Source organism: Eulemur rufifrons, chromosome 28, assembly GCF_041146395.1.
Source record: "Eulemur rufifrons isolate Redbay chromosome 28, OSU_ERuf_1, whole genome shotgun sequence".
Taxonomy (NCBI): domain Eukaryota; kingdom Metazoa; phylum Chordata; class Mammalia; order Primates; family Lemuridae; genus Eulemur; species Eulemur rufifrons.
In genome coordinates, this window is record NC_091010.1 from 24,438,608 (window position 1) to 24,464,996 (window position 26,389).

The 26,389-nt window shown below is 31.8% G+C and overlaps 2 protein-coding genes across 2 annotated transcripts in view; one reads left to right on the forward strand and one right to left on the reverse strand.

Annotated features, from left to right (window-relative positions):
- The window catches only part of CTNNA3 (catenin alpha 3), a 1,434,719-nt gene that overhangs the window by 394,102 nt on the left and 1,014,228 nt on the right, over positions 1–26,389 (forward strand). The gene's annotated exons all lie outside the window — the stretch shown is intronic.
- The window catches only part of LRRTM3 (leucine rich repeat transmembrane neuronal 3), a 161,356-nt gene continuing 149,502 nt past the window's right edge, over positions 14,536–26,389 (reverse strand). Inside the window, exon 3 of the mRNA XM_069460863.1 lies at positions 14,536–14,745. Within this exon, the coding sequence (XP_069316964.1) occupies positions 14,536–14,745 (210 nt within the window). The remainder of the gene's footprint in view (positions 14,746–26,389) is intronic.

Here is a 26,389-nt window from a genome sequence, read left to right on the forward strand (position 1 = left end):
TCACTGCAGATAAAGCATAACCGTTTTCCAAGGAGATTTTTTCCTAGACCTAGTTCTGAAATACATTACTCACATGTTCCTTTAAAAAATGATATCCCGTAATGTGATGGATATATTTCTCAACAATAGTTTTGATTGAATGTAGAAGCAAATCCTCAAAGGCTTTTTCTTTTATGGACCTATGCAAACTGAGGGCAGAATACTGTGTATATAGAGAGTGTTCTGCGACAAAATATAAAAACTGTTGACTGTCCAGAAAAGACAAAACTGGTTACAAAGTTAAAATTCAAAAGTTCAAGTGAAATGTTCTTCTTGGCTCTAAAATTTATTAATAAAAAAATTGAAATATGACTGGTCTTCTTGTCTTGATTCTTAAGACCAAGAATTCCTTCTCTCAAAAGTATAAATTAGCCTCTATGTTTCTTTACCTGTTCTGTTTACCTCTTTTACCTCTATTTCAGAAAGAAAACAAAGTAAACTTGACTAAATAAGTGCTGACAAGATTCACTTTATAGAGATTATGTAAATGTATTCTGCACCCACTTAAAATCCATATTGCAGCCTCCAGTTACCTATCAATACATTAAAAGTATGGATAAATTCTACCAGAGGAAAAGACAGAAAATTGAAAGGGGAAACAAGACAAGGAAACTAAGTCAGGAAAAACATTTTAATTATACTTAAAGCCAAAGGAATGTTAAAGTTAAGGAAAAGCCTGAGAAAGAAGAAATTTTTATAGAAGCATATGATTTTAGATCAGGCATGAAATAAGACAATTATAACATATCTATAATATACTGTAAAGGGTAGAAAATGAAGGTGTATTATCATAATTACCAGTTATAAATAAATCAGTTGTTCATTATTTCCATTGAAAGAACAAACTGACAACAACATCTTTTCAATGTGTGAATGATTCAGTTAATAGCTTTTCATGCCTCATTTCTGACATTTTTTTGGGGAGGCTAAAAATACTGAAGTGATTGAAACACACTGCTGGAGTGACTTGTACATAATTTATTACTAGCTGGTACTTTTATTTCTAAATGATGATTCCCCCCCCCATAATAAAATAGCTTAAATGTTAGTGCTTCAGGGTTTGCTTTGGTGAGAAACTTGCTATTTGGGAATTTCCTAATCAGTAACAGGTAAACAGGTAAACATGGATACTTTTCATGTATTAAATTATATTGGTAGCCTGAGGAGATTGGTGTATCTGGTATACCATGACTCTGGAGAGAGGGAGAATGTACTATAGTTGATTTGTTTTATTCTTACAATCCATTACTGTGATTACATGTAAATATACTTCAATAGATAACTTTCTATCACATATTGGTTTGATAAAAGTAATCTTAAGATATTTTAATTTTACTTTTTTGGCAATTCTCATTAACAAGCTTCTGGATTTTTCATAGAATACCACATATATAGTCATGTAAAACCAAGTTCTTGATTATTCAAGGGATTTGTGGAAGTCCTAAAAGTGAGCCACAGGCAAAGAACTGGTTTTATGAAAAGTGTCAAAGATATTTTTCAAAGGGAAGTTTTTGGCCTTATCTGAATGCTCTAAACTCTAGGATATCCAATTTATTGGAAAAAAAGACTTACTTTGGAACCTAGGTTTAGTTGTAAGGTATGGTACTGAGTTAAATATAACTTTATTTATACTCTTTGGTGAGCTAATATAACCTTGTAATATTATATAATTGGGCAACTCATATTGCAAGATAAATTAATGTAATCTTTTCCTTTCCCAGTCTTATTATCATTGTGTCAGCACATATGTTCATATAATATGTAGTATAAAACTCAAGCAGAGAAAGAAAGAAGGAAGATGACATAAACATGGAGAAGAATAATAAAATAAGCTGAATAACATATTATTCTTCCTGTGGCTTATTTAGGGCCCTGAAACTGTTCCTTGTTTACTCTCTCACCAAGGTCACCTGTGATCTCTCTGAATGGAATGGAGAAATTTAAGATATATTTATTCCACATGATTCAAAGGAATGATAAATTATTTAGATCAAGACTTACCTCCTTAGAACTACCTTATTATAAGTATAAATTAGACTCTAGTTTGATTTTTAGCCTATTTTTGTCCTTTTTTATTTTCTTGCCCTTTATAACAAATGTTTTCAAGGTAAGATTTTTTTTGGGTAATGAATTTATAGCAAATTTAATATACAATGGACAATTCAACAGCAATAATAAAATATAGCCAGTCTTGTGATCACTAGGTTAAAATGTTAATTATGTAGATGTTTTAATTCAAAAATTGTTCCAAATCCTTGTAAGTAGGTGTGGTACAAACTTGAAAAGCAAGGGGAGAGACCATCCAAGGCTTGGATTTCAGCTAACATTGTACCCTATGAACCTGGAATTCCCAGCTGGCAGATCTGGAGATTTAATAGTATTTCTCAAAGTCTTTCTGGAGACTGTCCCACCATTGTCCAAATATTTGCCATCATCATTCCATTCTACTCCCCTTCTATTCCACTCAGGATTGTGAATATCAGTATTTCATGCTAGTCTTAACAGTTCCAGAACCTCATGAAATAAAAAGCACATTAATTTTCTTTGTAAAACAATTAGAGTTTCTCAGACTAGATTTTGTTGTCTCAATTGAAATTAAGAAATTTGAAACTTAAAAATGCTAAAGGTTGTTATAATTTAATTTATAGTCACTAACAAATTATAGACCCTACAGAGGTAACATGTCAAAGATGACATTAAAGTACTCAAATTAAGGATGTTTTAGATATTTACTAGAACTAGTTGAAGTCTAATGAATTCAGTTCTACAGGCTCATATAGCAATGACCACACTGAATATAACTATCCAGAGTAAAAATTTATGTGTAATTTATCTTTGAAAAATAATTGTTGAAATACCATATCTATCCCATAACTGGGGATTATCATGGCTGCCTTTGCCATACTGTGTGATTTTCATAATGCTCAAGAGTATTTTAGAACATTAGGCACAATTCCCTTGGCATGTATAAAAATAGCATTATTCATGATGAGCTCTCATGTTAATATTGATATGTTATGAAATTCTAAAATTAAAATATATTCATTTTCCTAAGTAGGATGATCAGAAACTAGGTTTTAAACTAGTTACTGAATTCACTAATACTATTTTGGCTCATATAAATGAGGTGCATTCTTGAAGATTTAATAAAAATGCACACGAAATAAACAATGGGATCTTTTGAGAGCCATGGTATTCTCCTAAAGAGAGATGGTTGTTAAAGAAAAAAACCCACTTATTTAGAGAAATGAAGAGTTGATGATACTGAGCAGTTTCCGAAACAACTGTGCTTATTTCTGTATTAGGTGAATTCACTGCCTTAGTAATTTTTTTCTACTTTTTAAATAAATCACTTGATAGTAATGGAATAAGATACTAAGACTGTACCTATAACCTAATTCTTATTCATTTTAATATCAGCCTTATGCTATAACTAGTAGGTAGTGAAAATTTAGATTCTATAGTCCAATATACCCCTGCCACATATTTGTCACATATTCCTGAGGTTAGAACTGCAATATAGACTTTTTTTTTTTTTTTTTTTTTTTTTTTTTTAGAGACAGAGTCTCACTATATTACCCAGGCCGATCTCAAACTCCTGGCCTCAAGTGATCCTCTTGCCTTGGCCCTGCAAAGTGCTGGGGTTATAGGCATGAGCCACTGTACCCAGCTAAGCTTTTTGACACAACAAAAATAGGGTTTTCATGGGACATTTTACAAACAAAACAAAGCAAAAAACTTCTGACAGTCCATTACATTTTTATTACCTTTTATTTATTTATTTATTTATTTAATAAAATTGCACGTTTTCTGTATTTATCATGGAATGGTTGAATTGATGCTTTTTATTTGAGGATTAAATTTAGAAGATTGTGGGAAGGGACAATTTTTTTAAAAAAACCTTTTTTTTCACATATATATACTAGAAAAAACCGAGTACCTATATGGGGAAAATATCAGACTCAGAAACTACTGGAGTCTTAGGTTTCCAGAAGCTAATACTCACAGACATCTAAAGTACCTCTAAATTCTAATTAGGAGTTGGGGGTGGAAGCTGCTGCTGAGCTTTGTGATTGACAAATATTAGAATCTAGAATCTCAAATAGCGTTTACTCTGTGAACCCTTTTCTGATTTCCAACGAAACTGATTATTCTCTCCCCTTTAATCCTACAGCAACATGTACAGACTTCATTTTTAGAAATATCACATTGAATCACAATTATTTATTCACTTTAAGCATTTGATTACTGTCTCCTATCACAATCCTCGGCATATTATGGTAAAAGCTGAATAAATTAATAAGTGCTTATTTGATTGAATAGAAGTAAAAATACCAAAATATTGTTATATAATATAAAAGATAATCACCACATAGAAGAAAAGACACTCTGAATATAACTGTGAATGAAAATTTGTAACTATCAAATAAACAGAGATAACTGAAGCTAATAGTCCAAATAATGTGCAAAATTTGATGAAAAGAGAACATGTCTCAACTTTTAAAAAATTCAAAAAGAACTAAAGTACCTTCTTATGCATCATTTTTCAGATTAGAAATATATCTGTCAGTACTTATTAAATGGCAACTTTATTGATAATTGTACTTTTTTTGTACTTTTAAGGCATAAATAACTGCATATTGTTAAATATTGGTGTGTTCATAAGAATATATTACTCTAGTAAAAACTATTTCTAAGTTAATGTGAGTTCTAGCACTGATCTGTTTTCTATTACCTAAATGGTTTTAATAATGGTCTTTTATCATATTCTACTTTAATTTCTTTATTTGTAAAATATAGCAATCAAAAATGATTTTGGTTTTACTTTTTCAAATAAGAATTCTGGTTACTATTCACCAATCCCAACATAAAGAATGAACAGTTTGGAAAAAGAAGAAGCCAATCAATTTACAGGCCATGTTTTTGCTTGATGCCAAACAGTAGTTTGAGGATGTTATAATTAAATTAGTTTCTAAGAAGTTAATTTAATTCATATCATTATTTTAAATTAATGGGGTTGCATGGATCAGTCTTCAAAATGTTTTATGAACATTTTATTGAAACTTATTTAATATAACATTTTAACATTTTCCACACAGGATTAATATAATCCCCTTCCCCCGAAAGAAAGATAAAACAAAACAGATAAAATAGAAATGTAAAGAGAAATAGAGTTGAGGAAAATGTAGGAAATGTTTATTCCATCTAGAAAGACCAAAAGATTTGCTCTGGCCAGAGTAAAATTTGGCTCTGAACTTTTAGGCAATCAGGACAAAAATTGATCCTACTATTTCTTTTCCAGAGAAGCATGAATCTAACAAATATTATCAGAATAACAGATGTCCGTACATTAAATATAATATTCTTCCTTCTTCACTGTCCTCTCATCTTCGTCTTGCCCACCTGAATACCACTAGTTTTAAGTCTCACTTTTGCCTTGAGATATCTCCAACAACTCTAGTAACTTTGATTTCATTTTCTCCTAATTGATGTTTGCACTTGCAGGTATTAAATTTAACTCTTAGAATTTATTTCTGTTAAATATGGATGCCTTTTCTATTTGCTAGGACTGCAAGCCCCTTGGGGACAGAGACTATATCATATACTCATGTATCTCTCAGATCTTCTTACCTTCCACCAGGCATATATTAGGTATGTAATAAATATATCCATTGTACTGGTAAAATGTCTTCAGTTATAACCTTAAATGAGTAGACTTTTAAATCCAAGTAGGAGATCTATAAAGTGGACTTTAAATAAGCAGTTAGCAGCAGTCAATTTGTCAGTGTAACTATCACCTGGATTTGAAACCTTGTTCCACTATTTACTAGCTATATGTTATATTAATTATATATAATTATATTATATTAATATAATTGCTTTGTGCATCATTTTTGCTATCTTTTTAAGTAAGGGGAAAACAGTAGTACTTGAGAGGGTTATTGTTAGTCCTATTAACCATATTAATGAGGACTAAATGAATTAATACATGTAAAATGCTTAGAAAAGTAAACATTCAATAAATGTTAGTTATTTTGTCTTAAATGTTTGGTATTAAGTCATTCTTTCTGGAAATAATTAAACAGACATTCCTTCTGGTGGCAATTATAGAACACAATCAGTTGTCTGAGGTTTGCCTTCAGAAAATGAAAGTATATGACAACAAAACCGTGTTTTCATTATAGACAGTTACATTTATATTCTTAGTAGCAGGAAGCTATATACTTAACTTATCTGAAAACTTTATCAGATTATTAAGTTAAAAAGAAGTGACCCCAAACTACATTTCTGTTTTTTATTACATAAGGTGTTTATGTGTTAGAAGACTGTTCTTCCAACCCCTTTATGGTAGTACCAAGGTGCCATTTCAAGCTCACACATTTTAACCCATAACTGGAATCAAAGGCAAGGAAAAGTCAATAAAGGCTACCACCCCAGCCTTATGTTATTCTTTCACAACATGATGAAGTATAGCAATGGTTCATTGTTAAATAGCCATGTGTAAAAGCCAACGTTGGCTCAAGAGACTGAAGTTTGAGGTCTGTTAAGAAAAACTGGCAAGGAATTTTGAAGTATTTCCAATACACTGAACTTAAATTTCCATCAAATCCAAAGGTGAAAAAATGTTGACATCACAAGGATCTCAGGTTTTTCTCCAGATATCATGTAAGTTCAGAGATGTCCAGTGTCTTTCCCTAAACCTCTCTGGTATAAGTATAGTCAGACTAGAGCTGGTATGGGCTTCTAGGCTCTTGCCTCAGACAATAATTTCTTTATTTTATAACTGAATATAAAGTAAAACCCAGAGATAATGAGTGTTAGAAGTGCCTAAGTCAACCTACTAGAGAGAACATCAGAAACAGTATTTCTAGCTTGCCAACGTGGTGAACATTCCGCTCTGACAATTGCTTTATGGCAGAGCAGAACAACAGGGCTGACCAATCTTTTACTATATTTTCATGAGACCGTTTAGGACATTATATTTATGGATCTGTAATTGAAAGCAAATATAGCATTGATTTAAAACAGCATGAACAGATGGAGTATATTTAAAATTACAATTCATTTTTTAAAATCAGATTTTGACTACGTATATGTGAATTAATGTAATTACTCAAATGATGGAAGCAGCAATTCAGGGTTTATAGTTTTGGGTTATGTTAAATTTGGCCTTGAAAAGATCATTTGGCATTTAATTTGAATCTTTTTTCTCTTACTTTTCAATTTCTCTCTGTAGAAATGATAGTAATAGTTCTTGAATTAATTTTTATTCTTAATATCATTCCTTTGGTTAAATTAATTCTTCCTATCTTTCTATCTATCTAATATATATTGCTATCACAAATATCTGTCTGTTCTTGTATGCCTAATGTCCACTCTGGCTTTTATAATGACACTTTATGGCATAAATATTATTGTAAGTTTTAATTATGAGTCTTAGTTTTAAAAATTATTTGCAGATTATCTAATAATAAGTACATTTGCTTCACTTACCTCTGGGTATATGTAATTTTTTTCTTTCCTTCATTGTCTTTCACCACATCTTCAACCCAGATACCAGGAACATCTTTGTTGTCCACAATCAGAATTATTCTAGGTATTTCAGATAAAATTTCTGTATGGTGGTAGTGGTGTCAGAATGAGAAGATGTAATGATATTAGATTCAGGATACTAGAATTTATTTCTTTGCTGGATTTATTAATTGTTTAAATTTATAGCCTAGTTTTTATCATAGTTACAGTAGTGGACATTTTTAGTAGAAGCTGTGATTTAGAGTTTTTAACTGGCTCTTGAATGCATGTATTGTATTATAAAAGAAACGTATGTTTTACATGGATGCTACATGTTCAGATAGTGTGATGGAGTAAAATACTAATGTAACTTCCCAGTAACTTGGGCATGTAGAGTTCTGGGAGAAATAGAAGAGACAACCCAGTGGTTTAATAATGGAGGCACTAATGGAATCAAGAGACTATTTAGGAATCATTTGTGAATAGCTGAGACTGAGGAAGACTTATTTGAAGATGTGAGCTGAAAAAGAAGTTTTTTAAAATGATTTTATTTGTCCATCTCCACATAATGATAAAAACAGTTGCATTGACCAAACAAGGAAATTATATTTACTTTTAAAGTATATATTATATTCTGTGTAGGACAAGTGGAATCTGCATTGTTATCTTCCTACCTTCTTAATGTAATATGCTTCCAGATCCCATACCATTTGTGTAAGTCATAATACTTCTATAAAGAATATTGTCATATAAAATCATTCACAGGAAATCTTCTGCAATCCAAGCCATGCGATTGCCAGTTGACATTTTGTGATGATTGATTATTGATGTTTTTCTTAACCTTGTCGTTTACACTTGGTGACTTTATTGACTGTTCACCCATATAGTTTTTGCTTTAATTGGCAATCTCCCTTCCCTTTTTAGCCAGTTGAAGGTTATATTTTGGATATTCACTTATCATATTCTGGTTCAATTTTATGAGAGCTGATTGGAAATGAAAATACAACATGAATATTTGGGAATATTTATCTTTTGAAGGATTTTTCTTTCAAATGTCCACTCTTTTTAGGAAACCACATTTAAAACTTCAAGAAAGTAATGGATATTTCTTTCCATTAATTTGCTGATTTGGGATTTTGAAGGAAATCTCTATGGTGTGAAATAATTTTTAGAGTTTTTCTATTTGGAAATAGAAAGGCATATTCTTCTCCTGCTGTGTCTACTTACCTCCCATTAAAATATATGAGCCTAATTATATTGATTATGGTCTTTTCTCATTTTTGAAAATGTGCTACGGGGTGCGGTAGGAGCATATTCTTAGAGTCTGACAAATCTGGATTTGAATTCTCAACTCTACTGTATCAGCCTTGACAAATTATTTAACTATCATGATCTTTATTTTTCTCTTATTTAAAATGGTGGTTATACCTCTTTCTAGATGGTTTAAGAATGAGATGAGCAGAGCACAATACCTGATACATCATAAATTAATTCCTGCTTCTCTCACCACCTCTAGCTTTTCAGTTGTATTATTATCCATTGGCACAACTAACAAGTTAAATAACTAACCTAGCTGCTTTAAGACTGTGTTCACATATGCCTGTTGAAAGAGTTAATAGGAAGTGAAATCTATAAACAACACAGTCTGTCAGAAAGCAATCTGAGTATTTTATATATAGTTGTCCTTTGTTTTGCGTTTCTCTAGTTAAGAAAAAACGTTCAGCCAGGCTTAGAAAAGTAGATTCGCATTGGTATAGAAAAACGCAAGAATTAATGATTTTAGATTAGAGTAAAAAGCAATTCAATGACTTGGTAAAAGTAAATTCATTTGAGCAGTATTTTTCAAAACTTAGCATGCATTAGTATCACCTTAGTAATGTGTTAGCAATGCATATTTTGGGATCCATCCCAGATATTCTGATTCAGTAAACCTAGAATTGCCCCAAGAGATTTAGAGTCATCTTGATTTCTTAATAGTTACTTTGAGGCTATGATAGGTGGCAAAAGTTTAAACAAATAAATAGAAAAAATTAACTGTCAACTTTATCCATCCATGTTATCTTACTACTCTTTTTCACATTTATCCAGATAAATTCAGTAAATAGAAAAGACTGAAATTGATCACTCATTTAGACCAACTCGAAACCTGGAGTCAGCCCTTCATTTTATATAGTCTGAGGCAAAGACTGCCTCATAGAACCTTCAAGGCCACACAATACAAGTGTGCTACATTATACAACACAAGGTATATGGAAGTTAATTTACAGAAGATAAATTAGCAGGTAATATTTCAGATTAGAAAACAAAAAAGAATTTCAAGGATCCTTTATCACAAAGTCTCTTGATGCATTTGAAATAGTATTTGATTTACACAAAACAAATTTCACTCAACTTTTCAGGAAGACGAATATCATATAAAACAAAATCTATAAATAAGAGGAGGAAGAAACTCCAGAGTTCTCTGTCCTAGATGGCTGGCTGAGGCACTCTGCTGCTTTAAGATCACTATCCTTAATAGAAGGTAAATAATCAACTCTAGACTTTTTAAAACATGAATCTTATCGTAAATTTAAAAAATTTAAATATAAGCGGCCTCCTATCTCACAATAAAATCACATGCAAGTCATAGGAGACCTTTAAAAATAACCCATCACCATTCTGGTGTTTTTTTTGTTTGTTTTTTAATTTTCAAATGTTTCTTCCCCATTACAGCTAATGGTAAAATAAAGCACAATTGTTGACAGTCCATTTACCCTACCTTTGTGGGTATATCAGAATTTTGAAAGCATTGATGTCGGTTCCTTTGCCCTTGGTGCCTCTCTTATTTAGGGACAGCTGTGGAGAATTGAGAAGGTAATGGGAGTAGTTGGAAGTTCTTACTACAAGACCAATTCATCTGGACCTTGAGACATTTTATTTGTTATGAGTCTGTTATACTATTACCCAGCATGATAGACTGTTAAGAGCTATTTCAATACAAGATGTTGTTATATCTACTCTGGAGATTTCTTACCTTCTCTCCTGAGGCCAAACATCTGCCAGTCCCATTACCTCTGTTTTCACATGCTTTCATCTACCCAGAATATCCAATTTTCTTTCTTACAGCTTACTAACAGTTCACATCAGACATCTGTTTTCATGCTTTCAGTTTCTTTACTTATTTTGAATGTTTAGTTTGAGAGACGATATCTGTCTTCCAGTCAGGAACAGTCAAAAACAAATGTATTTATTTCAATGGTTATATGTTAGAAAACATTTTTGCAAAAATATTTTGCTATTTTTAAGCAGTTTATGGAATCAGACAGATCTGGGATCAAATTAGGATTCTGTCATTAGTCTTGAGTGTTAAATTTGGGCAAGTTTTCTTTCCTTCTAAAAATATAATTTATACTAAAAATCTGTACAGTTTTATGGTTTTCTAGAACATTCAGGAGTGACTAGGGATAGAGACTTGACAAAAATGAGTTGATTAGTAAAATATATTATTTGTATGTTAGCATGTTTTAGCATCTATAGTAATCAGTTTGGATATATTATATTTTATTTTTAGAGAAAATTGAGAAGATTGTTCTCTGATGGATAAATAAAATTCATGGTTCAATAAATCTTTCCAAAACAAAAAAAGAAAAAAAAAGGAAAAGAATTTTACACAAGTGTTCCCAATTAGCTCTGAATTGAGCATGTGTTGAACACGTGTTCAACCTTGCATTATGGATCTCTTATAATTATTTAGAAATTTAGAAAGTCTTTGGTTTCTCTCCTTGTGCTTCTTGATTTTATGTCTGCATCTTGGGGCCTACATGCATCCACATCTTGGGAGCAACTGTTCTATACATTTGCAAATGATCTTGTATATGAAGAAATATGTGGTTTGCTATACTTTTTGAATAGAGTTTTAATTGGGAGTCCAGAGTAGCATACAGAAAGAGTTCATTTAGTCCACATATTATACAGATAGCAGTGAATTAAATTAGCAATTACCAAACAACGTGTCAAACTTTCTTTTCTTTCATCATATCCTCTCTCTGGAAGTTCTCTGGCACTGATCAGAGAAAGAAAGCTTTTAGTATAATGGAAAGACTAATAGCCTCTAAGTTTTGAGAATGGTTCAACTGCACCAATTGTGTTCTTGGGTGAGGGCTCAACTTCTTTGAGATTAATGTGGCTTCATAGGGTTGTAATGAAGACAAAATGAGATAATTTATTTAAAATGTGGTTTGTAAACCTCAAAACACTGCATAACTTTATTATTTGCTGTAGCTGCTGTTGTTATTGCAACCACGCTGGGTCAAACTCTCCATTTTTTCAACTCCAAACACAACTAAACATTTTAGTTGTTTAAATAGGTGATCAATAGACAGGAAGGGACATATGGGATGAGTGGTTAGAGGGAGGAAATGGGAGATTATTGAATGCGGGAAAAGATAGGTTAGAAACAAAAGTTTTAGACCCAAACTGATATAAATTACAAACATTTGATAAAGATTCTACCCCTAGTCTGGACATGGCAGAATAAAAATTAAGCAAACAAGTAACCCAGAATCTTTTTTTTTTCCCCGTTAAAGACCCTTTTGGTTTAATTTCAAATATGAGAAATCTCAAAATTCTTAGGTCATTTGGCTTTTACAGTAGCTTAGGGCCTTGGATGCGCAGAGCCATGGTTCCAAGGTAATTGCTTCTATTTATAGTTGTCTACTTTAGATGACCGTAAAATGTTTAAGAAAGAAAGTGGTTTGCTTCAGGAAATCAAGGGCATATATTTGTAAGGACAACTTCTAATGAGAAAAATTGCAAATGACATTTTGGTTTACATAACGAATAAAATTTTGCACTTGATTTTAGATCCACAGATAATAGATTTATAGGCTTCTATAAATGTGCTGTGAGGAGTAAAATCTCAGTGTAGAGGATTGAGAATACTTGTAGAATAATACAATGCAAATACATTAGGAATTGGAAAAAATAAAGATTAAAATTAGACTTAAAATGACAAAAAATTTTGAATAGCAAATAATTTATGCAAAATATGTTACAAAATCTGGGATGCTAAATAGTTGATACAAGTAGTGTGTTTGACATTAGGTTTCATTTAAATTAGTAATATAGTTTGCTTCTTCCAACATTTACATCTTTTTTTCTTTCTGACTTTGTATATTTTCAACAATAATTTGATCTACAATTTTTAAGTTCATTCTTCTTGAAGCTGCTTTTAAAATTGCTGTGATGAACCTGCATAAAATTAGACTTTTGTAGGTACAATTTCTTTGGAAGAGATAAAAAATTAAAAGTTTGACATTGCTTTTCACTAATTCTTTTCCTCATTGTTTTCAATTGTATTTGACCCAGTAGATTGATATATTCGTGATCTATTTTTGATGTCATGAATATAAAATGACAATATAAAAAAGCGTTTCTCCTAGTGCAACAGTAATCAAAACTTGCAGTTTTATATTTAACAAAAAAGATCAAGAAGAATGTGTGATTACCGTAGATAAAGTAACAATATTTTCAAACAATAACCTGTGTCAATCAAACAATAGAAACAATTTGATTATTTCAGGCTCTGAAAAGTCAGGTTTTCTTAATTTCATTTGAATTAACTTTATAATACAATTGCATAATCAATACATGATCTGGGCTGGTGTCAAATTACTCTGAGTTATTTGTCAGATAATTTGGAGGTGAATTCCATTATGGACAGCAATATAAATAATTTAGAATATATTAAGGATGTTTATAGTCTACTTGAGTGAAAGTTCTCCACCATGCTCATATTTATTTTGAATGAGCTGTAGATATTTAAAGTTCTCCCTTAGGAGAGAATTGATGTAGCACACAATACAAAAAATTTCATATATTTCCTTTGAAATGTTCCCAAAATATAATCTTACAGTTCTAAATGAAAAGTTGTCTTAAGAACCAGGCACATTTTGCATTGACTGATGGTTATTTTTAGGTAAACCACTTTGAGTTAATTAGGAGAAAATTTGCTATTGTACAAATTATTATGCTCTGTCCTCCCACCTTGGCCTGAACATAATGAGATGTAACAAAAGTTTTTCTTTGTCACTGGCAGCTGCACCTTTTAAGTGTATCAAAGTCTGTTGCTGTGGTTACGGCCTTTGTTTCCAGTGATGTTTTGTCCATGCTTCCCCCCACCCTTAACAATGGTTATTCAAAAGAATAAAATAATGAGTCATTCATTCGGAAATATTTTGTTAAAATATCCCTCTTTATCATTACATTTCACTGCTTAGAAACTAGGCTGTAATTCAAGGCAACAGTTAAATCTGAGAACTGTTAAAAAAAAATCTTTGATTTTTTTTTCCATTTATAAGAAAAACCTGTCTATGTAATTGAAGAATCTCTTACAAGTCTGAACAATTAAATCCTTTTTGGTTAATGTATTATTTCTGGAACAAGTAGATAAAATTCTACGCAGTAAGCATTGTAAAAATCGTGCATGTTTCATACAGCACAGAATTTTAGAGTCAAGGTTTCTGGGCACAAAAGCAGTAACAAAACTGTCCCTACAAAACTGAGTAACTCTGAATAACACAAGAAATAATTTTTGTTAATTTAAAATTTTAGAAACTGAAATGTGTAAAGTTTGTAAAGTAAAATGTAATTAAATTATGGTACTGTATATACCAGTTGTTTCTATAATTGAAAATTTACAATATGAAAAATACATTAGCTCTGTACAGTTTTTACAGGTAGGTAGGATGAGTTTTGGAAAAAAAGATTCTTTTTTTTCAGGGTCATACTCTGTTTAAGTCAAAAAAATACTGCACAACTTAGCTAATTACAAAGTGTAGACTTAAAACAATTCATGTCTTCTTTATTTCATGAATTAATCTTGGATTTTTTTTATTTGAACAGGGGATTTGTTTTGTTTTTAGAGTCCACAATGCATGAATCTTCCTCATTTTGTCCTTGAGGTTACAAAGTTTGGTAGCAATCCTTGGCTACCAATTAGCTCAGTTAAGCTAGCTGCTGTTTATGGTCACTGATTTGGCCAGCTGTTGTGATTGTGCTCAGGTCCAGCTCAGTCTCTAGGTGTGTTTCCAGCGTATCTTCCTGTGCGTTCGTTTCAAAGGGCTTATGAGAGAGAAGTTCATGATGCATCCCACAGTAACTTATTGTGGGTTGGTCGTATGCCAGAAAGGTTGACACATTCATTGATAAAGGTATCTGGGGAAAAAAAATGATATGAGAAAAGTCAGTTATAAAAAGACAGACAACTTTAGGGGCAAGATTCGGAGACTGTGAAGTGCTGACCTAACCTCTATGGTTGCATCTGTGGTTCAGGTGTCCCCATGCTACCCTGCTAATGTCCTTTATTCTCATGAAGTAAGCTCAGTGCAATAGTTTTAAAGTTTCGGGTGAAGCTCCTTAAGTATTAACTAGAACCTTCAGATAAATAGTAGCCTAAGTGGTTCTGAAAATAATAAAATCTTTATTGGCATAGTCAGAAAATTGCTTTCCCTTACTGGGACAAAACTGTATTTTTAGAACTAAGAAAATTATTTTTAATATTTGGTTAGGATACAAAAGTACAGTGGTTCTCAAACTTTAGCATGCATAAAAATCACCTCCCCCTTCTTTAACTTTCCATCCCCTTGTCCCCAAAGTTTCTCATTCAGTAGGTCTGAGGTAGGACCTGGAATCTGCATTTCTTACAAGTTCCCACATGATGCTGGTGCTGTTAATCCACACACCACACTTTGAGAACCATTACAGAAGAGAATTGTTTAGTCAAGTAATTCTGGTTATTTTCTTACCCATAACTTCTTAATATTTATTTCATCATGAAGATTCCTTGAAATATTAATGTCTGTAGTTTGGTCCATGTGTCTAAAACTTAGAGTTTAGAGAACTCCCAGGAAAAATCTTTGGTTCCTGTGAAGGTCTAAAAAGCACCAAAGGATGATTCTAGTTTGAAGAAATCAGTGATATCAGTGAGAAAGGGACTCTTTTGCTAATGAAAGAAAGCAAGTTCTAAACATGGGAGGAAAAAAGCAAACATGACAATTATGAGCAGAAGGGAAACATACATGTTACAGAGAAAGGGTAGTATGAAATATAATCAGTTGTCAAAGTCTAGAGATCATTTCTATTATTTTTTCAATACGATAAAAACTTGTCCTAAAAAGTAGGCAGATTTCAGGATCCTTCAGCCCTAATCTCAGTTAAATATCCTAATTACTAATTCATGTTGCTGAATTCCCTTGAATAAAAGCTTCTGACATTCTTTTTTGCTAAATAGATAAAATATATTTCTATTTTAGAACATCAGACTAAATTTCCTTCAGATCTCAGTTAAGATTAGAGCCCAAAGCTAAGAAAAATAGAATGTCTAGGTTTAATTCTTTTATTAACTGGATCTTTACTTTCTTTCCCCTCCTCTCCATGCATTAGAATGCTCTTTACCTCTTCTCCTTCCATCCTTACCTTCTACTTACATTTATCTCTTCTTTAATGAAAATTGGTTGAGAAAAATATTTCCTTGTTTTCTCTTCAATGAAAGTGTTCATTTCTTTTGAGATTATTTATTTTGTGATTGTTTCCATGTGCCAAATGTGTAGGGCTTAGTCCTCACCAGGGCAGAAATATAATCCGGTTCATCAAATGAAATACTTGAGTAACCGTTTCTATGTACGTGGATTTTTAAAATTTGATTGCTTCTACGATAGACATTTGGGTAGCCAAAAAATAAAATAAAATAAAATTTGAAACACAAAGTTATCTGATATGTGAATACAAAATAGCAAACACTAAAAAATGGCCAAGGTGATTCAAAGATCATGAAGAAAATGTTTAACAATAAAATAGGATATTGCCATTTAAAATAAATAAGAATTCCTGTTGTTACAGATGAAATAGCCCAAATAACTAAAATATATTATTATGTAAAAGTAATTATGCAGCATGAATAGAACTGAGTTATAGGAGAAAACAAAAATAGAACTGTTATTGGACACATGAGTTTTACGTTAGCCTCTGGGAAATCAATGCTCTGTAATGTGTTATGGGTCATATATCTGTAGAATTTTATATACTTGTTCTTATTTGTCATAGAAACTTATGCCTCACATATGCTGAATCATTTCTCGCTTACTTGGAATTAACTCTGCTGTGAGTAATTTGTAATTTCTATGGTCATGATTTATGAAAAATAATAAAGCATGATGCATTTATACAATGTGTGTGTTTGTATGTGCACACACAATTTCCTAGTTTGATTTAATAACTAGAGGCTGCTGGTACCAGAATGCAAGTCCTAATTTGAAACATATCAATTAAATAGTTATCTCTGATTATCTATTTAAAAATTCAACATATTATCTTTAGAGTCTTTTTATTGTTGGATGTCTTATTTTGAAACAGCTTATCCCATGATTATCCTCTTTCAATGTAAAGGCACATTTTTGTGCATTTAAATATTTCTGAAATTTGAATGGTAATGGGCACCCACTTATAAACAATGTGGATGCTTAACATGTATTTTTTCCCTGCAATTAAAAGTGCATCTTAAAGTTGATGATATCTATGAAAAAAGTAACATAGTAAGATGTTTCAGTAAGTAGAATTTAACAGCTAACCATTTCTGAAAACAACATCAGAGTAGATTTTTCCCAGGTTGACTTAAATGGTTTTGAAATCTAAGAAAGTTAGTATTGTATATATACACATGTGTATATATGAGTACACACATGTGTCAGCATACATATGTACAGATACCCCATATATACATACTGTATACATACATATACATATATGTTTAATCTCATAGTTAATTAATTATGATTTCAAAATCATTTAAATCGGGTATGGAAAATACACATTTTGGGGATACATTGTTTTTGAACCACTATTACATAGTTATGTTATCTGTATAAGATAGGTATGTAAATATGATAGCCATACCTATAGATGTATATATAATATGGTATATGTATGTACATGTGTGTACATTTACTCATAAATTTTTCAAGTTGAGTTCTGGTAGATCTTTGCTGAATTATGAAAATTTTGCACTGCCAATTTTGTTGGAATGGCCAATGAGATAATTTCTTTTTTATATAAAAGTGTTTTGTTAAATTTAAGTAATTTCCTTCCCAATTTTTTATTTCTAAGTATTTTATACAGATGTCTTGAAAGCCATGTTTATTCTTTAGTGGCTAATCAGATGGATAAACATTATTGAAGCTTTATGATACATGAGCCACTGTGACAATCTTTAGAACCCAAATATTAGTGGATGTACTGATTACTGACCATATTTTACTGAACCATAAAATATGGTAATTTTCCTTTTAAACATATATTGTTTCTATAAATTACTATAGATAAGAATTCACTAGGTATTTCCTTTAATATGATTGCTATAACGTATTTCCAAATATGTAGTATAAAATAAATTTTGTTTAAATTTGAAAGATTTAGTTCACTCTGTTGAGAAGATAACACTGAAAGACTATGCTCTTAGTAAAAACTTATTAAAATAGAATATCCATGTAGTACAGAAATGTAATTTTTAAGCACTATATTTTGTTTTTATGGCATTGATTATACAAAATATAATGAATCCTCCATGTAATAAAAGTAAATATAAATATAATGTTTGTTATCTAAATTTGTATGGGAGGGATTTTTTGCTTCTAATTATTTACAAGGAGAAAATTATTTTTTTGCTAGAACAATTCTTCCTTATGAAAGATATTATATATGTATATTTGTAATAGCTTTCCTTTTCCATATCAACTTATGTATTGAGCACTTCCTCAGTGTGGGGTACTGGATTCTTACATAAGTTATTTCAAGTAGGAAGTCATATATTAAGTGTGTGACACATTTACTCCTCAAATAACAATACACCACTTGCTGCCCAACAACACAAAAGTGCCTTAAGAGGTATACTTTAGTTCTTACAAGAAAGAGAGATTATCTGTTCCTGTCAAATTATAGTCAGTCATTTGGGAACATGACAAATGACAATTCATGATAGTGGAATAATTTGAAAAAGGAGTATGAATGGGAGGAAACCTATTCATGTTTCAAATAAATTATCTAAAATATTAGAAAATTAAAATCTGCATATGGTATTTTCCACATCAGGGAAAACACTTAATCAGAGGTTTGGGCAACTACTGTAAATCCAGCAATCTTTTTTTGGGTTTCAGTTTTGTTGGAAGAGTATGTCCTTGGCACCAAGAAAGTGACTGGTGATTGAGGAGTAATGCAGAAGGCTATCAGCTGGCATCACATATTGTGAGGCTCATACATAATATATGTAAATCCCTTCCTGTCACCAGGCCACAGTCAGTGCAGACTCTTCTACTTTTTCACATAACCATCAAGTGACTATATGTTGTTTTCCTTTTCTCTTTCAAGACTAATCTATCTATCTCTCTCTCTTTCTCTCTCTCTCCATTTTTACCTGATTACTGTGAACATGCTCTCCCCTGTGGTTAGGGTGTTTAACAGTACGGTCCTAGTTTATGGTTACTGTTCCATTTTGGACAATAAATCACTTAGCTAATATACCTGAAAGTCACCCAAATATGTTATTTCATAAAAAGAAGATAAACAGTGACCCTAGGTACCTGAGTAGCTAGTTGGGATTGTTCCAGGAAGAATAGTAGATTTAAATCTAATAAGGCATCTGCTTCCCCAGACCTTTTGTTGGAAGGCTCTATAGTGTCTGTAGAGTCTTCCTGTCGTATCTTGCTGAAAGATAAGTTTCTTTCAGTGTATTTTAACCTAATAAACTCTTGTTTATAATTACTTATGGTTTCCTTTAATCTTTTAAATTACTTTTTTCCAGGTAAGGTAATTATTCTTAAGGCGTAAATTGTAGAGATTCAGGGATATGAAAACTTACTCTCCAGAAATCATGATCATGTGAAGTCTGAGCTAAGAAATTGTTATATGCTCTTCTAATGATCACAGGAGTAGCTGAGCCATTATTTAGAAAATTCCCCTTAGGGAAAATTTCAATTCTGCTAAACTAGTGCTGTCTTGACATCAATGATATTTGCCTCAGCAGTAATCTTCCAGTGTCTATCGCAACATTAATGATATTTACCTTTCACATAAAAAAGCATAAGTTTAGATGAATAAAAATAACTAAATTACTAAGGATCTTTTCCCTATTCATATATAATATTTGAGCTTGTGATTATATAGGGTAAGAATAGCTTTATAAAGTTTCTAATTTGTGATTAAGTAAAAATCATTTTAAGCATATTCATTTATTGCATAAATAATATTTATATATATTTGTACAAATATATGTGTATATATACAAACATGCATATGTATTTCTTGTCTTCTAATTATTTGGCTAGAAGTCATTCAAGCATCTCTTCCGTTGGATAGCAAAGGTTATTTTAAGTACAAAATACTCTGAAGAACAGAAAACGATAGTCCTCCTTTTGACAGGGAATAACAAAAGGCTGTTTTTTCCCTCTCTAATGTTCCCTCTCTACCTTGCTTGTTAAGTGTTATTTCTGAATAGAGTTTTTAGTAAGTATGCATATTTCTACTGATTATCTTTGAGAGAATGCCCATGCTCTTCTCATACATCACAGGGGAAATCTTCCATTTTTTTAAGGTCAAATGTCATCTAGCAAGTATTCTGCCTCTCTAGGTTGTTGAAAGCATGATACTTTAGGGTTTTTATAAGTGGTTGTTTTTTTTATCATCTGCATATAGTGAAAGAAACAGACTGAAGGGATTCATTTTTTGAGATGTAGCCCTTATCACTATCAGGACATATTTATCTCCATTTGATGTTGGAATTCAGGGGCCTATTATCTTAATTTTGTTTTTCATCTATTAAACTTAATAAGTTTTCAATTGAGTTTATTTCTACTTAATAACATATGAAATAAGAAACAGGCCTTACAATCTTTTTCCAATTAATGAAATTTCTCTAATTTGCCTCTCAAACTGAGCTTACCATCCCTGAATCCAAAATGGCATTACTTCCCACTGTCTCCCTATTGTGTTCTGGGGAGTATTTAACCAGGTTATGTCAGCTTTGCCAATCTATTTTGACTCCTCCCTTTCTCTTGTTCCAAATGTCCCATGATTTGCCAGTTACTTTCTTGATATAACTGACATGTACCCACCTCTCTCTCATCTCTGTTGCCACTATCTTAACTCAAAGTATCTTTGCCTTGTTCACTTTAGTGAGTGGAACTGGTCTCAGTAGAGTTGCCAATAAAACTACACACTTGTAAGTTCATCTTTGGAGAAGATTAGCTATATTTTTTATTTAACTAAATGTATGCAACATGTAAAATATAGTAAATGCTTTCTTCTTTTTTCTTTTCTTTTTTGGTCATATCTGAAGCGTTACTCTATGGAAAGAAGTGGAATTTGAAATATACTTTATTCAGGGAAATCAGCTTTCTTAAATACATTATTTTATATATATACATGGTGTGTGTGTGTGTGTGTGTGTATTAACACCACTGCCTGTAAAATTCTCAATTTCCTTAAAGAAGTGTTTTAATTCTTAAAAATATACAACTTGGTGATGATTTTGTTCTTGTTCATTTTGATGCCTCTACCTTCTGTTTCATTTATGCTAATTGATTTTCATGACTAGCCTTGAGTTTTGCTTGGGTATGTGCAATTTGCTGTGTGTTTGGGGATTGGTTAGTAACATTTGTTTCAGTCCTATCAAGCATAATTTTTATGTGTAGGCTGGTAGTTTTTACTTATAATCAAAATAGAAAGCTGCCTCTTTGGCATTATTTGAATAATATTAAGAAACTCTTGACTGCAAATACCTTTCCTATTGGCTTAATTCCCAACTTAAAAATTTTATCACTAATTACTATTTTAGTTTCTAAGTGTTGAGGCACTTGTTAAAATTTAAGTGCTATATGAAGAGAAATAGTGTAAGCAATTATCACACTCTAGCTTGGGTCCCTAGCAGAGCGTCAAAGTCTGCTTAGATGTTACCTCAGGTCCCACTTTAATTTCTTTAGGATTTCTACAGTTGTTTCTCTACCCACCCACCTAGAGCAGCTGTGGACATTTGTTCCATTTCTTGGTTGACATCTGCTCAAACATGTCTCTAACATCCTCTACATTATCATCACTATTATTCATTGAGCATTTACTGTGTTTTAGGTACCATGCTATATGCTGAACTCAGGTCATCTATTTTAAGCCTTCTGAGACCACTAGCAGTAAGATAAATATAATTATCCCCATTTTACAGTTGAGAAAACTAAGACTTAGATAGTTTCAACAATTAGTCTAAAATCACTCACCTAGTGAGTTGTATAAGTTGTTGCTTGACTTCTTAACCACTATATCTCACTGCCTATTTATCACTCTATCTAATTCACACTGGCTTTAAAGCCTAGAGTGGTGAATACAATATAATGCCTCTGATACTATTTAAACACCAATTCTCAACATTTGGGTCTTATTTCCAGTAGTGTGAACACTATGATTTCCCATGCTTTACAGCAGTTTTATGATGCTGCCTTGCACATTGGATCTTCAGGAAAGAAACATATAGTTTATCATGGAGTAATGACGTGGGTAGATGGTAACAGCTCAAAATAAGAATTCTCTGCTTCTTACTGAACTCATATTGGCTTATACGAGGTATAAGGAGAGGAGTCCAATCTGGAGAACATTCAGAACTGGGAAAGGAACCCTAAATATACTCTGGGATACACATTTGTGTAAAATTGTTCAGGAAGACTTTCAGGGATTTTAAAGTTAAATTTCTGTGTTGACTTGAAAATTAATAGACATTTTCCAATTAAATTATATTAGCTTTTCTTTTTAACAAGATATCTAAAAAGTTAGAAACTTCAATTAGGTTGTAGTTTGATTATTTTTTTCATATTAAACTATACTCGTCTTTATTCCTTTCTGTATGTGAAACATTTCTGGTTAGATGTTGCAAGACAGCAGGACTGGGGAAATGGAGAACAAACATGAAGACACAATTTCTGCTCTCTGACAAAAATCATAGGCTAGTCAGTGTTGGACAAATAATGCAAAACAGTAAAGGAAGGCAATGGATGGAGTAGGCCGGGAGACAAGATATAGAGTATGACTGTATAAGAATATTTATACTGTGCTCTGATTGGCTGATCTACTAATTATATCATTCATCCTTTCTGGATGCAAAATGAAGTAGCCATCTTTTTGGTATGAAAATAATGTTGCCATTTTCCAAATTTATTGGTGAGAATCAATATTGCTGAGAAGTGATTCAATATTTACTTTTATGGACTCTCCCACAGAGATAATATATTTGACCTTGAACTGATTTATTTGAATATCAATCTATCTCCTGGAGCTCTTTAGCATTCCAATGGTTAACTGGTGTCAGTACAACAGACTTTTGGATCATTAATTTTAATTATCTTGATTCTACTAATAAAGTATTTAAAAAAAAATTTTTTTAAAGTACTTAAGAGCTTGAATTCATATTATCTATCTTTAAACTTTAAAAAACCTAACTTTTTATTAAGAATATAAAAATTATATTTAACATTCTTAAATATAAATATTTTGATATTTTCTTAATAGCTAAATTGCCAACTAAAGTAGCAATTTCTATCCTGATGTCACAAGTACAATCTTCTCTTGATATCTGTGGAGGATTTCTTCAGGACACCAGATACCAAAATCCATGGATGCTCAAATCCCTTTTATCCAACAGTGTAGTATTTGCATTTAACCTATGCTCATTCTCCCTTATACTTTAAATCATCTCTAGATTACTATAGATGTATTAATTGTATTAATAGCTATGTATTAATACCCAATACAATGTATATGTTATTTCAATAGCTGTTATACTGCATTGTTTTTTATTTGCATTATTTTTATTGTTGTATTATTATTATTTTTTGAATATTTTCAACTCACAGCTGGTGGAATCCATGGATGTAGAACCCATGGATATGGAGGGCAGACTATATAGGATTATAAGGCAGGAACTTAATATGAATTTAAAATTTTTCCAGTGTCTGTAACTTAAGAATGATATAATAGAGAACATTGTTTGCAGGAACATAATAATTCTTTTGGTGCCTTTTGTGTGATAAGTACATTATAGTGAACTCTTGCAGAGTGAAATCATACAGTGAAAAAAAATTGAGTTCTATTTGAAGGGTCACAGTTCTTGTACCAAAATGCATTTAGAGTAAGAAAAAAAATTTCTGAATTTTAGTACCTTTATGTGTGTCTTGCAAATTTGTATTTTAGTAGTGCCCCAGACCATCTAAGTAATGGGAAGAATCTTATAAAATGCAGGTCCTCTTATCTTTTTAATTAAAAAAAAAAAAACCAAGTATTTAAATGTAGACACTTTTGAATATTTTTTGTGTTTTAGAAAACATTTTGTTTCTATTTCAGTTTTGCAACAAGAAATAAATAGGAATTGGCTATATGCATTGTTTTCATAAATTTACATGCTAGTTTCTACAAAATCAAATAGAAATATTCATTCATTTATGTTTGCACTCATTCTTTCAATGAAGGTTTGCTGAATGCCCTCTCTGGGCCTGGGGGTTAGATGCTGGGGATGCACAAAGTCCTCGTCCTCAAGGCTTCTGGATGGAACATAAGTCATTCTAACACATGCCTAGCAAGTGGAAGAGAGAGGACTCCATGAGGGAAGAGCATTTCTCATCGCCCCGATTGGCATCTCTCAATTTTACACTCATTCATTCACTCACCCATCCACTCATTCTTGATCTTGCTCTCTGAGTTATCAAAGTATTTCCTCAGTACTACTTTTATAGTACGTATATTTTTAATTTTTGTCTTTATTTGTATATATATTTTATCTCATGGTAGACCATAATCTTCTTGAGCACAAAAATCTATAATCGTATTTCTCCATGCCTTATATTGTCTCATATGGTCCCCTAAACTTAATAAGCACTAAGTGGGTACTTCCTGAATGAATGAATATTTGAATGAATGAAGTAGGAGAATAAGGGGTATTTAGTATAGTCTGGGAAGAAATTGAAATCTTTGCCCCAGGATGACTGGCCTTTATGGAAACTATGACTGAGACAATCTGTTAAAGTCTAATTATGTGATGATCCAAGCTATCATGACTCCAGGTTAGAGGAAGAAGGCTAATTGAATTAGCAAAAATCCACACTCATGATTAGGCACATCGCACTGCATTATAATGTTTGAGATTTGCTTTTTAACCTTTTATTTTACTTTAATTATATTTAAACTTTTGATTATTTTTATTTTAAAATTTTATATATTGTATTTTAAAATTATTTTGATATATTTATAGTATATAATGTATTACTTTTATATTTAAATGTAGAAAACTTTAAAAAAGAATATTAAAATAAAATAATCATTCCTTAATTTGGTGATTTTCCTCCTCTAAATTTCAAAATGTTATGTCTGTGATTTATCCTCTAATACCTTCCACACCTGCGTTTTTCAAACTCTTTAGTGCTTACTAGAAGCGCTGCTCACGATCTCCAGGAGTTTGATGCACCTGCCAAATTAGCTCTTCCAGTAATGGATGCTTCCTTGGACCCTTCTATGTTAACCTCTGTTTTATTTTTGTACTGCCAATGAAAAGTGATGTTTCTCTTCTAGCGAGGCAAAGCAAAATCCCCCAAACTGTGTTCATTTGCATGTAAATCTTTCTGCACAGCCTGACACTTGCTAAATTGGCACTATTGCCAGGTAAAGTGATGAGACCTAAATTGAGACTATGGCTCAAAGGCACCACTAATCTTGGTGCTGTGTTTCCAAATCTGTTTCTTCATACTGCTGTGCAATGAGGTGCAGTTGCTAATCAGTTTGAAAGTAATCTCAATTTTTTTTTTTTTTTACTTATTTTTCCCCTTTGAAATTGTACTTACAATAGTCCACTCATGGGTCTTATAATAATGATACAGCAGTTGATGTTTTTGGCCTAGGTTTGTATTTAAGTACATGAGAATGAAAATCACTAGTTATGTTAAACATTACAAAACAAACAAACATACAACAAATAACAGTGTTTGGTACTGTTATAATAGTGAAAAGAACTCTGTCTATGACTGATAAGGGCATTTTTGCCTCACAGAGAGGCTCTGTATGGGATGACCCTGAACATTGGCATTTACATTTGGTTTTCTGTCATTACTTCTAATAACTCACTTGCTTTCCAACTGGCTGTTCCCTCCTCACTACCTTAATTTAGTCTTGGTATTCGTCATAAACAGACTCTGCATTTCTGACATGCCCAATCTAGAGAGCTTGTCCTAGACAAGCTTTGGCAGGACTTTAATATTCCAGCTTCCTTGGAGGCTGGAATTCCTGTCTAGGATGTAGAGAGCAGCACTGAATCCTAGTAGCTGTCTACCAATCAAATAGACTTTCAAATGATGTAATTACTTATTGATTAGCATTGAATTTTTCTTCAAGTTTGTTATTAGATCAATTCAGATTTTGGTTGAGATTATCTCCCACCTAAGTGAGTTGATATTCTATATACTAAAACATCTGACAAGTTGCATGAAAATCCTACACTTGTTAAGTTCAGATAACATTGTTTTATGAAAATCTCTCAGATGAATTTGATTCTGTAGGGATGAGCTCCTGCTATAATTTCTTCAGAATTTATATTTACATACATATAAGTATAAAATAATATATACTGTTTCTTCCATCTCTTCATTCATCCATCTACTGATCCATTTATCCATATTCCTAGCCATCTATTCATTATTGAGTATACTAACGATCTTGAATGGGCAAAACCAATTCCCTGGTTTTACAAGCAAGCCATTGTAAAACAGTATTTTTCCCAGGCAAGTGG